This window comes from Chiloscyllium plagiosum, chromosome 38, assembly GCF_004010195.1.
Source record: "Chiloscyllium plagiosum isolate BGI_BamShark_2017 chromosome 38, ASM401019v2, whole genome shotgun sequence".
Classification (NCBI taxonomy): domain Eukaryota; kingdom Metazoa; phylum Chordata; class Chondrichthyes; order Orectolobiformes; family Hemiscylliidae; genus Chiloscyllium; species Chiloscyllium plagiosum.
Window position 1 is genome coordinate 20,215,120 of NC_057747.1, and position 15,169 is coordinate 20,230,288.

Below are 15,169 nucleotides of genomic sequence, written 5' to 3' on the forward strand. Positions count from 1 at the left end.
TGTGTGTGTCTGTCTGGGTTGGGGGTTGTGAGTGTGAGAAAGTGTATGTGTGTGTGTGTAGTGAGTGCAGAGTGTCTTAAGTCTGTGAGAGGGTGCATGTGTGAGTGTGGGAGTGTGTGTGTCTGTAAGGGTGTGTGTGGGTGTCTGTGTGTATTTGTGTCCGTGTGTGTATGTGTGTATAGGAGTAAATGATCAACATACCTCTGGTCAGGACTGACCGTCACCTAATGTATATGCTGCAGTGTATCTTGTAAATGCAATATACAACAGAAGTAATGTGTACCATCTACAAAATTCACTGCTGTAACTCACCAAGATTCCTCCAACAATACCTTCCAAAGCCACAAACTCTGTCACTTAAAAGGACAATGGAAACAGATACATGGGAACACCATCACCTGCAAGTTCTCCTCCACTTTACTCACCATTCTGACTTGAAAATACATCGCCTTTCCTTCAGTGTTGCTGGGTTAAAATCCTGGAATTCGCTCCCTAAGGGCATTGAAGTGCAGCCCACCATCATCTTGTCTAGGGCAATTAGGGATGGGTAATAAATGTTGGCCCAATCAGCAATACCCATGGCCCAAAAACAAATAAAATAAAATTCTCCCAGAATCTTTTGGATTTTAGGTTATGTATCATCTTAGTTATGAAAATCTATTGATTTCTAGAAATAGAATACCAAAATATTTTAAGGTTAAAAGCTCTGCATTTTTAATTTCAGTGTTTGAGGAGTATCGACAGGTTTGTAAATATGATATTGAAAAGACCATCAGCCGGGAGATGTCTGGGAACCTGGAGCGAGGCATGTTGGCAGTAGGTGAGTCAACTTCTGATAATATTGATACGAATACAAATATTGCCACACTAACAGAGTACTATATTCTCTTGATATACTCTTACAATTTAACCAGGTTGATTAAGTAAAGAAGAAAGATCTTCAACAACTGGATTATGTCATTATGGGTTTTAACTGTATCTTTTCAGAGTTTGGAAATGTTGCCATTTTGATTTGGGAGGACAAAGGGCTTAATTGCAGAATGCTGTGTTTTGTCCAGCTGCTTTTTCCCAAAAGGAAATGATGCATCAGTATGTGGAAACTGTTACAGTAACGTTGAAGGAGTGAGGTGGAACATTGCAATTGATCTGTCAGAGCTTCCTGAGTGCAGCCACTAATTATAGAACATAGAACATAGAAGAATACAGCGCAGTACAGGCCCTTTGGCCCTCGATGTTGCGCCGATCCAAGCCCACCTAACCTATACTAACCCACTATCCTCCATATACCTATCCAATGCCCGCTTAAATGCCCATAAAGAGGGAGAGTCCACCACTGCTACTGGCAGGGCATTCCATGAACTTACAACTCGCTGAGTGAAGAACCTACCCCTAACTTCAGTCCTATATCTACCCCCCCTTAATTTAAAGCTATGCCCCCTTGTAATACCCGACTCCATACGCGGGAAAATTGTGCAAGCATCTGAAAGAAGATACAATACTTTCCATGTTAGAGGGATATCTCAGTGCCCTCTACACTGCCCAGGAATTATTTATCAAATTGTATAGGCAATTACGGCAGTCGGTTTGTACACCGCAAAGTCACCCAATAAGGAATGATAAATGACTGAGTGATCTGTTATGGGTGGAGTTGGCAAGGTATAAATATTGACTGAGGCACATGGACTTAGATGACAGATCAGCTGTGATCTCTCTGAAAGACACAACAGCTTGAGGGACTACATAACCTCTTGCTATTACTAGGTCTCCAAGACACATTCCCAGCTCTCTTTGAAATAGCAACCTAGGACTCATTGAAATGACAAACATCGCTGACCAGGCAGCATTCTCTTAGTGTTGCACTGAAGGTAAACCTGGCTAATAGGTTCATGTCCTTGAAACCCTGAGGTTCAGAGGTGAGACCCTATCTCTGATTCAAGCTGCCACATGTAGAAACACAGTCAGAAATGTTCCATTTCATTCATAAGAGATCCTAGCAAAAGTATGAGGTGGGAGTGGCTTCTATTTTTGAAAAGGGTGACAAAGACTCCATAGGAGAAAGTGAGGACTGCAGATGCTGGAGATCAGAGCTGAAAATGTGTTGCTGGAAAAGCACAGCATGTCAGGCAGCATCCAAGGAGCAGGAGAATCGATGTTTCGGGCATGAGCCCTTCTTCAGGACTCCATAATCTGGATTTTAAAATGGACGGTATGGATTGGAGAAATCCATTTTTCTGGATAAAGGAGGGGAAAGTTAAGGAGAGAGCAGAGAAATGTTATGTATCGATACACAGGTAATGTTTTTTCCCTCGTGTATTTCATTCTTTGATGCTTTCCGGATTCTCATTGTGTGGATTAGTGCAGCAAAGGTTGGTGTTGGTTTTTGTGCATGTCTTCGTTGTATGTGTATGTGTGTGTGTCCGTGTGAGTGCACACAGCAGGCCGCTGGAAAGGGTGATTTCTCCCAATGAAACAGTATTTCCCACATATAGCACTTGGGCAGTAACTTATCAGTGAAATACAATGAGTGTGCCTTGGTTTGTACTGTCTGGGCAAAACTCTCTGCCAACACAACTGTAGAATTCTACTGCCCCAGCCTGAATTACCTGAGTTACAGACATATTGTCACACGAAAGTCCATCCCTCTTACTCTCTGCTGAAAACCAATGCTTTCTCACGGATTTCCCACAGTTTGTCTTCCCCTGTTGAAATGGTTGTGTGGTGTTTTAATAATCCTATTCCAGGTAGCTTTTCTGATTTGGTCTTCACCCTTTGAGCTGGTTGTGTTTTATATTCTGAGTCTCTGATCTGTGCCCGAGTCCTTGGCCCTTGGTTTCACTGGACAGATTCCATCTGAGTATTTGTAAACCAGGTTGTTTGAGCCAACGGTCTCCTGAAAGAGCTAAAGATTGTTGTCAGTGTTTGCATGCATGAATTAAACACACTGTTATCTAGCAATAAATTAACCGCTCTGTTATACCAGCAGCGAAAGGACTTTGACATGAAGTGTTTGTGAAATGACACTACCACTGGTACTTGGCAGTCCTAGTTTCTATTCTAGTGTAAGGTTTGGAATGTGTGCTGAAAACAAAAAATGCTGGAGGTGACAGCGGGTCGGGCAGCATCCGTGGAGAGAGGGCAGGCCAACATTTTGAGTCTAGATCATAGCAGAATGTTTGAAATGTACAGTCATTTGTTGTCGGCATGTATTGCCATATCTTGGAATATGACAGGAGGCCTGTGACATTTTAGCTTTGCTGTCAGAGTTCTGCTTCGTTCAGCTACTGTTTTCATTTTATCTCACTCTTGACTTGCCGATGAGGAGTCCTACTTCACACAGAGAGTGGAGCCAAAGCAGCCAGCATTTGATTTTGAAGTGGTGGCTGGATGAAAGAGAAGGGACCAGAGGGATTTTGAAGCAGTGATTTTAGTTGGAATAAGCTTACAGTTAGTCCTAGAAGGATCATTTGGGCCAAATGGCCAGTTTGTGTACTGTATGTCCTATGTAACTCCATGTACTCACTGTAGCAAGCAGCTTAAGGAAGTGGACAGAATGAAACTAATTTTATATTGGGGTAATGGAATTGTCTGTGGTGCTGGACCCAGTATTCTTCAGTCTATTCTGCTCCCCTTTAACACAGTATTCCCTGACCAGGCAAATTGCACCATCTAGTGGTATACCCTAAAACTACACTATTTTGAACCAATCAGAAATTTCTGGCAGCTCTTCTGTGCAGAAACCCATTAAACTCCCATCAAAATACAGCTGCCTTACTGACTGTATTGAATTACTAGATACCCGGGATGTTTTACTTTAGATTATCCTTGGCATATTAGTTTTTTTTAACTGCTCTTTTTCCTGACTCTGCCCTCCTGCCGTCCACCCTTCTTCATAAAATAAAATTTTGCATTTATATAGCATCCTTCACAACCTCAAGGTGTCTCTAAGTGTTCTATAGCCAGTGGGCACTTTTCAAATTGTGTTTGTTATTGACAATGGAAAGGTATCTGCCAGTCTGTGCACTGCAAGATGCCCTGAACAGCAATGTAGTAATCACCAGTGGATTAGTTTTTGGGTGTTTCTGTTTTCCCACATTGTGGTGTTTGCTTTAGACCAGTGGCATTGCCGGGGTGGGGTTTAAATGCATACACCTAGAGTCAGAATGTTGTGTTCCTAAACAGGATAGTTGCTGCATCTTGAGCTCTCACATTTGACCCTGGCAGAATGCTCTATGGTAGACAGGCAGGAGGCTGGAAGAACACAGCAAGCCAGGTAGCATCAGGAGGTGCAGAAGTCAGTGTTTCGGGTGTAACCCTTTTTAGGGTGAGAGGGGGAAAATTTAAAAGGGACCTCCGTGGCTACTTTTTCACACAGAGGGTAGTGCATATATGAAATGTGCTGCCAGAGGAAGTGGTGGAGGCTGGTACAATTACAAAATTTAAAAGGCAACTGGATGGATATATGAATATGAACAGCTTAAAGGGATATGGGCCAAATGTTGGCAAATGGGACAAGATTATGGAACTTGCGCAAAAAGGAGTATGGAGAAAGGGGAAGGTGGAGGTGGCTGAATGTGCATCTGAAAAGGAGACTTTTGCAGTTGGGGAGATTCCTAGTGAATCAGCAAGATCTTGAGAGAGGATATCAGGGTATAGGAGTATGAAGGCTAAAGGCTTTATCAATGCAAGGGAAAGCTAGGGGCAGCTACAGTAGAACTGAGTTACCCACACAAGGATGTAAAGCTGGGGTACAGTGACGGAATCTGTAAATGAGGAGTCTGGTAAATCTTTTTGTAGGCGTAGCTTTTATTTGATCCCTCTGTGAGATGTGGGCAACGTGCGTTTATTGCCCATCTGTAATAGCCCTTGGAAGATGGTGGTGAGCTGGTCCGGCTAAATCCACGGTGCTGATAGAAAAGAAAATCTTACCCAACAAAGTGCACTGTGAGGTTTACCTTGATTAGCATAAAGTGCTCTTGCCAGGTTGAGACTGGCAACAGAGTATATGCGAGGAATCATGGGGTATGACTGTTGGACCCTGAGTGCAGCACTATGATATGCTACAGTTTCCAGTTCTCAAGCACCAGTTAAATCCCCTCAGTACTGACCAAGGGTTCAGTTTTCTCTCAAAGTGTTTGTGGAGCTTGCCAATCGACGTAGAATTTGTTCAAGAATTCTCCACACTTTTTGTCTGAATATATGACCTCTGTATTTTTCAGTCTGTACCTCTTTTAGAGGGTGGCATGATGGCTCAGTGGTTAGCACTGCTGCCTCACAGTGCCAGGGACCCAGGGTTTGATTCCACCCTTAGGTGACTATCTGTGTGGAGTTTGCACATTCTCCCTGCGTCTGCGTGGGTTTCCTCTGGGTGCTACAGTTTCCTTTCACGGTCTAAAGATGTGCACGTTAGGGTGAATTGGTCATGCTAAATTGCCCATTGTGTTCAGGGAGATGTAGGCTAGGTGGATTAGCCATGGGAAATGCAAGGTTACAGGGAGAGAGGTGGGGGTTGGGAGCGGATCTGAGCAGGATGCTGTTCAGAGGATCAGTGTGGAGTCGATGGGCCGAATGATCTGCTTCCACACAGCAGGGATTCTGTGATTCTAGAGCTGGGCATTGCATTGTTGAAGCATATAAGATTCTAAGGGGCGTTGGCAGGAAAGAAATGGAGAGTGCTTTTCAGAGAATTTAGACCTAGGAGTTCACTTTTTTTAAACTAAAAAATCAGCAATTGCCCATTTGAAACATAGGTTTAGGTGATTTTTTTTGAGTGTTGTGTGCCTTTTATAACACTTCCTGAAAAGGTGCTGGGAAGCAGAGTTGATAAATACTTTTTAAGGCAGTGATAGATTCGTATTTAAAAAAGGGATAAAAGTCATTTAGGTAGAAATATAGAATTGACCAGCTATGATCCGATTAAATAGTACAGCAGGCGCAAAGGGCTGATTGGCCAACTCCCGATCCTTGTTGTATTGCCATCAATGGTTGATATTGTGGACAAGATCATTCACTTTTGCTGCTGAGAGTCTTTGGTTCCTTCATTCGATTGTGTGTGTGTGTGTGTGTGTGTGTATTGTACCACTGGATTATGATCTATGTATTGACAAAGACTAACATACCACTAATGTCCATTTCACAGTGAAATGTCTGAGAAATACCCCGGCCTTTTATGCTGAAAGACTCTACAAGTCAATGAAGGTAAAGCTTAATGTTATTACGTAGCTTGTTTTGCTAGATCAGCTCCTGTTTATACCCAAACAATACTCCTTGCTTGCTCTCTCCTGGGCTGATACAACTGATTCTCCCTTCTAAAGTTGTTTGCTGTATTAGAGTGTGTTCTTTCACCCTTCCTCTCCAAAGTTGACAGAGCTCCCTTTAAGGAGAAAGTGAGGACTGCAGATGCTGGAGTGACAGAGTCAAAATGTGTGGCGCTGGAAAAGTACAGCGGGTCAGGCAACATCTGAGGAGCAGGAGAGTTGATGTTTCGGATATAAGCCCTTCACCAGCAATGTGGAGGGGGTTGGTGCAATTTTCCTGGTAATTCTGTGCTGAATCTAGCTGGGGTTTGATATGGTGAATTGTACCAGTTGCCTCAGTCTGTTTTAATGGTGGACCACGTTGCTTATTTTGAATGTTGGTTTGCTTGCTGAGCTTGTAGGTTTGCTCGTTGAGCTGGAAGGTTTGGTTTCAGACATTTCGTCACTATACTAGGTAACATCATCAGTGAACCTCCAGATGAAGCACTTGTAGTATGGCCTGCTTTTTATTTATGTGTTTAGGTTTCTTTTGGTTGGTGATGTCATTACCTGAAGTGATGTCATTTCTGGTTGTTTTTCTCAGGGGGTGGTAAATGGGATTCAAGTCAATGCGTTTGTTGATAGAGTTCTGGATGGAATGCCATGGTTCTAGGAATTCTTGGGCATGTCTCTGTTTGGCTTGTCCTAGGATGGATGTGCTGTTCCAGTCGAAATGGTGTCCTTCCTCATCTGTATGTAAGGATACTAGTGAGAGTGGATCTTGTCTTTTTGTGGCTTGTTGATGTTCATGTATCATGGTGGCTAGTTTTCTGCCCATTTGTCCAACTGCTCATGAACATCCACTAGCCACAAAAAGACATGACTCACTCTCACTAGTATCCTTACATAGAAATGAGGAAGGACACCACTTTGACTGGGACACCACATCAATCAAGCCAAACAGAGACACGCACAAGAATTCCTAGACGCATGTCATTCCAACCAGAACTCTATCAACAAACACATTGATTGGGATTCCCCGTGAGAAAAAGAACAGGAAATCACATCACTGCAGGAAATTACATCACTAATCCAAGGAAACCTAAACACATAAATAAAAAGTGGGCCACACCACCCGCTTCCCACTTCGTCGGGAAGCTCACTGATGATGTTACCTAATGTGATGATGAAATGTCTGAAAACGAACCTTCCAGCTCAGTGAGCAAACCTACATCCAGAACCTCAACCTGTGCTACAAATCTTTGCAAAACTTGCTTATTTCAAATTGTGGTCTCATGGTGGAGGAGTGTGTGAACCTTAGTGTGATCAGCACTGAAGCTGTGTTAGGCTGCTGACCTCCTGTGCAGAGTAGAAGCTGTCTGCCTTACTACACAAGGAGGAACAGAGATAAAGTAGCTGCCAAGTTTCTCTGCTTTAGCATGTCTCACAACCAGTTTCAACATGGATGCAACAAGGTCTGCAAAGCAGAGTGATGGTCTACCCTTACAACCAGAGAAGGGTGCTTGGGCCAAGGGTTCTTGAAGTTAGGATGAGAAAAGATCTAGAAAAATATCTTTTAAAAAATTAGGGTGGCACGGTGGCTCAGTGGTTAGCACTGCTGCCTCACAGCACCAGGTTCCCAGGTTCAATTCCAGCCTCGGGGTGAATGTCTATGTGGAGTTTGCACATTCTCCCTGTATCTGCGTGTGTTTCCTCCGGGTGCTCCAGTTTCCTCCCACACTCCAAAGATGTGCAGGTCAGGTGAATTGGCCATGCTAAATTGCCCATAGTGTTAGGTGCATTAGTCAGAGGGAAATGGGTCTGGGTGGATTACTCTTCGGAGGGTCAGTGTGTACTGGTTGGGCCGAAGGGCATGTTTCCACACTGTAGGGACAAAAAATTATGCATTTTTTGAGACGAGAACTGTGTTGAATAGAAAATGTCTCCTCTCGTAGCATCATCTTGGGTACAAATCTTAGATACAAAAGAAGAATAAAGAAGATTGGTCAGAGCATTGAGTGTAAGAGTTGGGAGGTCATGTTGCAGCTGTACAGGACACTGGTTAGGCCATTTGGAATACTGCATACAATTCTGGTCTCCCTCCTATTGGAAGGATATTGTGAAACTTGAAAGGGTTGAGAAAAGATTTACAAGGATGTTGCCAGGGTTGGAGGTTTTGAGTTATAGAGAGAGGCTGAATAGGCTGGGATTGTTTTCCCTGGAGCGTCAGAGGCTGAGGGGTGACCTTATAGAGGTTTACAAAATCATGAGAGGCATGGATAGGGTAAATCGACAAGGTCTTTCTCTGGGATGGGGGAGTCCAGAATTAGAGGGCACAGGTTCAGGGTGAGAGGGTAAAAATATAAAAGAGACCTCAGGGGCAACATTTTCACACAGAGGGTGGTGTGTATGTATGGAATGAGTTGCCAGAGGAAGTGGTGGAGGCTGGTACAATTACAACATTTAAAAGGCATCTGGATAGGTACATGAACAGGAAGGGTATAGAGGGATATGGGCCAAATGCTGGCAAATGGGATTAGGTTAGTTTAGGATATCTGGTCAGCATGGATGAGTTGGACCGAAGGGTCTGTTTCCGTGCTGTACATCTCTATGACTGTATTACAATAAGTTGCATTACCTTGCAGTGATTCATAGAATAAATTAGAAATAAGACATGGTTAAAAGAATAAATATTACAGCCAGATAAACAGCTTGCAGATAAACATTACATTGCAGTAGCTCAGCTCAGGGACTCCCACACTTTAAAGCTGCTGACTGCCTGCACAGGACCCCAGTTCAATAACCATCCCCGCTCCAGCCCGCTCTGCTCCACGCTCCAGCCCACTCCGCTCCACGCTCCTGCCCGCTCCACTCTGATTTTCAGCTGCTCTGCTCCAGCTCTTAGCCTCTCCAAGTTAAGTTTTCTTATTAGAAGAAAAACACTTTCAAGTCTTAGAGGAAGAAAAGGGAGAGGAGAACGTGGAAGGATTGACATGTCCTGGGCTGAGGAGCCAGGTCGCTGCCTAGTCTATCAATGCCATCTTGAAGCTCCTTGTGTTGCCCACATCAGGAGAATGTTTTGAGGAGGGCAAGCTGAAAAGCTTTGACAAAATGGATGCTTTTGTTTTGTGACACTCAAGATCTATATCACCAAACAGTTTATTTTTATGCAGTTTCTTAACTCCCATTTGAAATTCAGATGTCTGGCAACCCTGTATTCCCCTAACCCAGACCATTATATTGCTCCCGTTCATTTTGTGTCACCAGCGGCAGTCAAGCCAACTAGGTTCCAAATTTTGAAATTCCCTCCTGAGTTAGTGACCGAGCAATAGAAAGAGTTTTGTCCCCAACTTACTTGAGCAATTGCAATGTGCAAAAAAATGAGTTAATATTTTGAGTGGAAATTATCTGTCAGAACTAATGCTAGAAGATAAACAACACAGGTTTTCACAGTGGCCGCAGGAAGAGGGAAGGGTGAGAAAAACATGTTGGAATATTTAAGGTGAAGATATTTTTTCTGTATGCACCCAGTTTTTATTCCCCAGAGAATGAATATTACATTGTCCTCTCCCTTGCGTGTTTTGTGCCAGTGATTCTGAGTGAATTAGTTTGTAATTAGAACTTTATGAAATTTAATAAAGAAAATAATGAGAGTACATCACAGGTTTTGGTACAATATTTAAAAAACAACAAAAGGTTTTTGTTTCATCTCTGCTTCTGTCTCCTCAATAGAGCTTGGGTAGTGTATTACTATTACTCATTGTCAGTCTAGTTTTCTGATTGTTCTCTTAAGATTGGCCTTGTCTGATCACTTTGTAACTTAAATAAGAGCTCTTCAATTGTGGAATCATCTCTACATTGGACATTATCTTCTTGTGTTGAGTACAGTCAGTACTCTGAACAGGATCCAGGAGGCTGACTGGGTGGTTCAGCCCCTTGAGTCTGCTCTGCTATTCAGTATGATCAAGACCAATCTCCTCTTGAGATCCCATCTCAGCCCATTGAAAAAATATGCTCTTTGACAACAATCTATCTATTAGTCATGTGGCCCTGTAAATGCACTGGCATTGAAATTTCAATTGATGTGCTATGATTGATGTTTTGAATAAAGATATTAAAAATCTTTGCCATTTGCTTTTAAAAAGAATAATCGATTTGAGCAGTACACCCCTGCCTACTCCAGCCATGACTGTCATATAATTATAGCTAAGAAATGGAGGAACATGGAATAATTCTGATGGGAATGAAGCAGATCAGAGTCAGTGTGGTGCTGGCAAAGCACAGCCAGTCAGGTAGCATCCGAGGAGCAGGAGAATCGATGTTTCGGGCATAAGGTCTTCGCGCGTGAAACTTTTACTCTCCTGCTCCTCAGATGCTGCCTGACCAGCTGTGCTTTTCCAGCACCGTACGTTTTGATTCTGATCTCCTTCATCTGCAGTCCTCACTTTCTCCTATGGGATTGAAGCAGCCAAATTTTTGGAATACAAACTGATGGTCGGTCTTTAGGAAGGCAGAATTAGGCAAGTAATGTTCCTTGTATCTCACCTATTGGTATGTGTGTTTTCCCTCTTTCCCATTTAGGGTTTGGGGACAGATGACAAAACACTGATTCGCATCATGGTGTCTCGTTGTGAGGTTGATATGTTGGACATCCGGGCCGAGTTCAAGAAGATGTATGGACAGTCGCTGTACTCCTTCATAGCGGTAACTATGCCTCTTCCACATTTTATCATTAACACGTGCTCAGTGTGCAAGAGGTAGTTCCTCTGCTTCTGTTCATTGTGCTTGCAGCTTTTGTTCACACTTTACCCACGGCATAGAAGATGGTAGCTAATTTGTGTTGACTTAACGAGCTGATCCCAGATTGGATGAGAAAAATGAAGCCAGAAACCGGCTCCTAACTCTCTTAAAAAGATACACAGATGTTTACACAAATTGTGTAAGTGACCTGGACGGTTCTCGTGTTGGCTCAGTGAAGGGCAGGAAGCTGCCTCAATTCCATTTACTATTCCCAATAAGGAGCAGGTAAGCACATAAAGGATGGGCCTGTCAGGGAGGTATAGGAATATCGATGTGCCTGTGGAACTATAGCCCAGCAACAGCCAGCACCTTTTTGGAGAGAGAAAGACTGCTAATGGATAACCTTGACGTAGTTTAACTTACATTACACTGGGGTTAAATAGGGTAGATCTACCATTTGTTAATTTGTGGGATGTTTGCTTTGCTGGCTGGCCAGCAATATTGCCCACCCACAACTAAACTTTGAGACAGTGAGGTAGTGATTCTCCTTCTTGCACCACTGTAGGCCGAAGGGTCAGTTTCCATGCTGTACATCTCTATGACTCTGTGGTGCAGAGACAGTGACAAGATTGTTAGGGAGGACATTTAAGGGTTTTGACCAAGCGACAATGAAGGAATGGTGATAGACTTCTAAAGTCAGAAGTCACACGACACTAGGTTATAGTCCCAACAGGTTTATTTTAAATCCCAAGTTTTTGGAGTGTTGCCCCTTTGTCAGGTGAAGTGACTTCACCTGATGAAAGGGCATGCTCCGAAGCTTGTGATTTTAAGTAAACCTGTTGGACTATAACCTGGTGTCGTGTGACTTCTGACTTTGTTCACACCAGTCCAACACTTTCATCTCCATATCACGATATATCACAATGGTGTCAACTTCAGAAGGGGAGATGTTCCCATGCATCTGCTGCTAAATTTTGCAAAGCAAAAGACAGTCCGTCACTAATAAATCCAATAGGGGATTTAAAGAATCTTCTGTCCTCAGTGGTTAGAATGTGGAACATTCTATTGTTTGCAGTGGTTAAGGCAAATAATAGATTGAGACCCAACCTGCTGAATATCTCCTGATTAAACAAATCCCTCCTCCAAGAAATTGGCCTTGTGAACATTCTCTCAACAGCTTCCAATGCAAATGCATCCCTTCTTTGAGGTGACCAAAACTGGACATGGACTCCAGAGTATGGTCTCATCAATGTACACTTGGAGCTAGGCCTATGCATTTCTATACTTCATCCTCCGTGCAATAAAGGCTGACATTCTGTTTGCCTTCTGAACTATTTGCTATACTTGAATGCTGACTTCCACTGAGTCCGGTGAATGGACCCTCTGTCCCACAGCGTTCTGAAATCTCTGCTCTGCAGTAGATTTCCCTGGAAATAATACAGGAGCTTTGGAGAGTGCTGGAGGCTTGGTCAGTGTTGGTCAGTCAATATTTCAGCCTGTCCTTGTGCACAGTTCACATGTGGACCTCCACCGGACAACAGACAAGTCTGGTCTAATCAGGAACCGAGGCCAATTGCTCTGGGTCATTGTCTCACTGAATTGAGAGACTCACTGAGCTAAATGGCTCCTTGACTTCTTCCTTCATTTAACACTCCCTCTGCTGGATTCTTCTAGCTTTGCAGAGATTGGGGATCTGGCCTGACACAATAACACCCAGCTCACCATTGGATTAATTCCAAGGCTTCTGTTCAATATAAACCAGCAATGATCAAATGGAACAGTCTCCTGAGTCTAGATTAGAATGGTGCTGGAAAAGTACAGCAGGTCAGGCAGCATCCGAGGAGCAGGAAAATCGACGTTTCGGGCAAAAGCCCTTCATCAGGAATACAGGCAGGGAGGGCAGTGCTGAGCTGGAAGGTTGGAGCTGGGGTGAGGTGGGGTAAGGGGAAATGAGGAAACTTGGTGAAATCCACATTAATGCCATGGGGTTGAAGTGTTCCGAGGCGGAAGATGAGGTGTTCTTCCTCCAGGCGTCGGGTGGTGAGGGAGCGGCGGTGGAGGAGGCCCAGGACCTGCATGTCCTCGGACAGTCTCCTGTCACACCTTAAATACAGTCAAAAATTACATGACACCAGGTTATTGTCCAACAGGAGCTTGCGGTTTCAAATAAACCTATTGGTCTATAACCTGGTCTCATGTGATTTTTGAATTTGCCCATCCCAGTCCAACACCGGAACCTTCAAATCTTAAATGCAGATACAGTAGGGGGATGACATGTCACACTATGAAAATGTGGAGGTGCTGGGTGGACAAAGTTAAAAATCCCGCAACACTAGGTTATAGTCCAACAGGTTTATTTGGAAGCGCTAGCTTTCAGAGCATTGCTCCTTCATCGGGTAGCTGTGGAGCAGGATCATAAGACACAGAATTTATAGCAAAAGATTAAAATTCTGTGTCTTATGATCCTGCTCCACAGCTACCTGATGATGGAGCAACGATCTGAAAGCCAGTACTTCCAAATAAACCTGTTGAACTATAACCAGGTGTTGTGTGATTTTTAACACTACGAAGAGTCACTGGACTCAATGTTAACTCTGTCTTGCCCCCATGGATGCTGGCAGACTTGCTGAGTTTCTTCAGCAACTTGTGTTTTGTGTTTCAGATCTGCAGTTCTTTGTTTTATTTTGTTGATGTGTCACACTTTGCTGTTCAGTGTTAAAACCTCTGAACACTCCTTCTCATCAGTGGCCCCTCTCTTGATTCCTTTTGTTGCCAGGGTGACACCTCTGGAGATTACAGGAAACTCCTGCTGCAGCTGTGCGGCTCGAATGATTAAGGAGGAAGTGAGCGGCTGAGGTGACAGACAATTTGATGCAGGTTCTCCAAAGAAACAACGTGCCCCATCAATGTGTGAAAGCCTCTCTGTCTTCCTTCTATGGATTTAATTCTGTTTTGTATTGGCTTGTAAATGTGTAATCTGTTTTTATCAGCATTTTCAAGTATGTTCATTTAGCCAAAGTTTGAATGAGTACACTTCCACTTCCCAGAACATTTTAAGACCATCAGCACGGTTATTAATTCCCCTCTGCCCTGAGTGAGTTTCTCAGTAAGTGAAAATGCTGTCGCTGTCAAAGTGTGCAGTTGTCTAGGGGAAAAAAAAATGAACTCCACTAATTGCTTAAAGGGAGGTGAGCAGTCTGTATTTTTTTAGAAATAATTACTGTAAAGCTGCGTGCTGCTGTTTTCAGGATATTCTCGTTGTGCCTTCTTCTTGAGATTTCTAATCTGTCTGTTGGCAGGAAGTTCTTTATTTTCTAACGGTCTTCAATCAAAAGATAATCGACATGTGTCAAGTATGCATGGACTTTTTTTTTGTATTTAGAAAGCTGCATTGTTTGCATAATTGGAACACCAACCAAGAATGTTTTCGTTGTTGAGCCAGTGTTGACCTGTTCTTTCCATCCAGGTCAAATGGTTTGCTCTCTGCAGCATCATTCACCTGCCCAGAATGGAGAGTTTGCAGCAGGGATGTGCAGCCTATATCCTGCCTGGGATTATCCAGGTGCCAAGAGAATTAATTTGGTTCGTGTGCCTACTGTTTCTATTTGGCTTCCGGACCAAAGAATCTGCCAATGACCCCTCATCCTGCTGGTGTTTCTCAGATCGCAGCAGGAACACCAGCGACAGGGAATAAGTGTGTTTAAGTTACCAAACTCTGCAGAGCCAGCCAGGTTTATTGATGGTGAAGAAAGCTGTCTGAAAGTGAGGACCCTTGAGAGAAGGAAGACAATGTGCTAAAAATATAAATAATACAGAAATAAATACTATGCAACTAATTTAAAACTGTTTGCTCAAATCATTCTTGATTGGTTCATGTTAAAATGTGTATTTCTTCTAGTATTTAGGTGGTGGCACTTTCAGTCATCCTGAATTCAGAGTTAATTCCATGAATAACCACATGAAGATATATAAAAACCTTACATTTATGTGAACGTTTCACTAAATGTCTTGATAACCATGAAGTATGGTCTCTGTGGTAATGTAGGAATCATTAGAACCCCTACAGTGCGAATGAAGGCCATTCGGCCCAACAAGTCCACACCGACCCTCTGAAGAGCATCCCACCCTGACCCATCCCCCTACTCTATCCAGGCAATCCTGCACTTCCCATGGCTAATCCACCCAGCCTGCACAGC

At 43.3% G+C, this 15,169-nt stretch overlaps 1 protein-coding gene across 2 annotated transcripts in view; it reads left to right on the plus strand.

Moving 5' to 3' along the window:
- The window catches only part of anxa11a (annexin A11a), a 76,099-nt gene extending 61,290 nt beyond the window's left edge, over positions 1-14,809 (plus strand). For both annotated transcript variants that reach the window (XM_043679054.1, XM_043679055.1), the window contains 4 exons: positions 725-820; positions 6,137-6,195; positions 10,815-10,937; positions 13,750-14,809. In XM_043679054.1, coding sequence (XP_043534989.1) covers positions 725-820; positions 6,137-6,195; positions 10,815-10,937; positions 13,750-13,809 — 338 coding nt within the window. In that variant the 3' untranslated portion in view covers positions 13,810-14,809. The remainder of the gene's footprint in view (positions 1-724; positions 821-6,136; positions 6,196-10,814; positions 10,938-13,749) is intronic.
- The last annotated feature ends 360 nt before the right edge of the window (positions 14,810-15,169 follow it).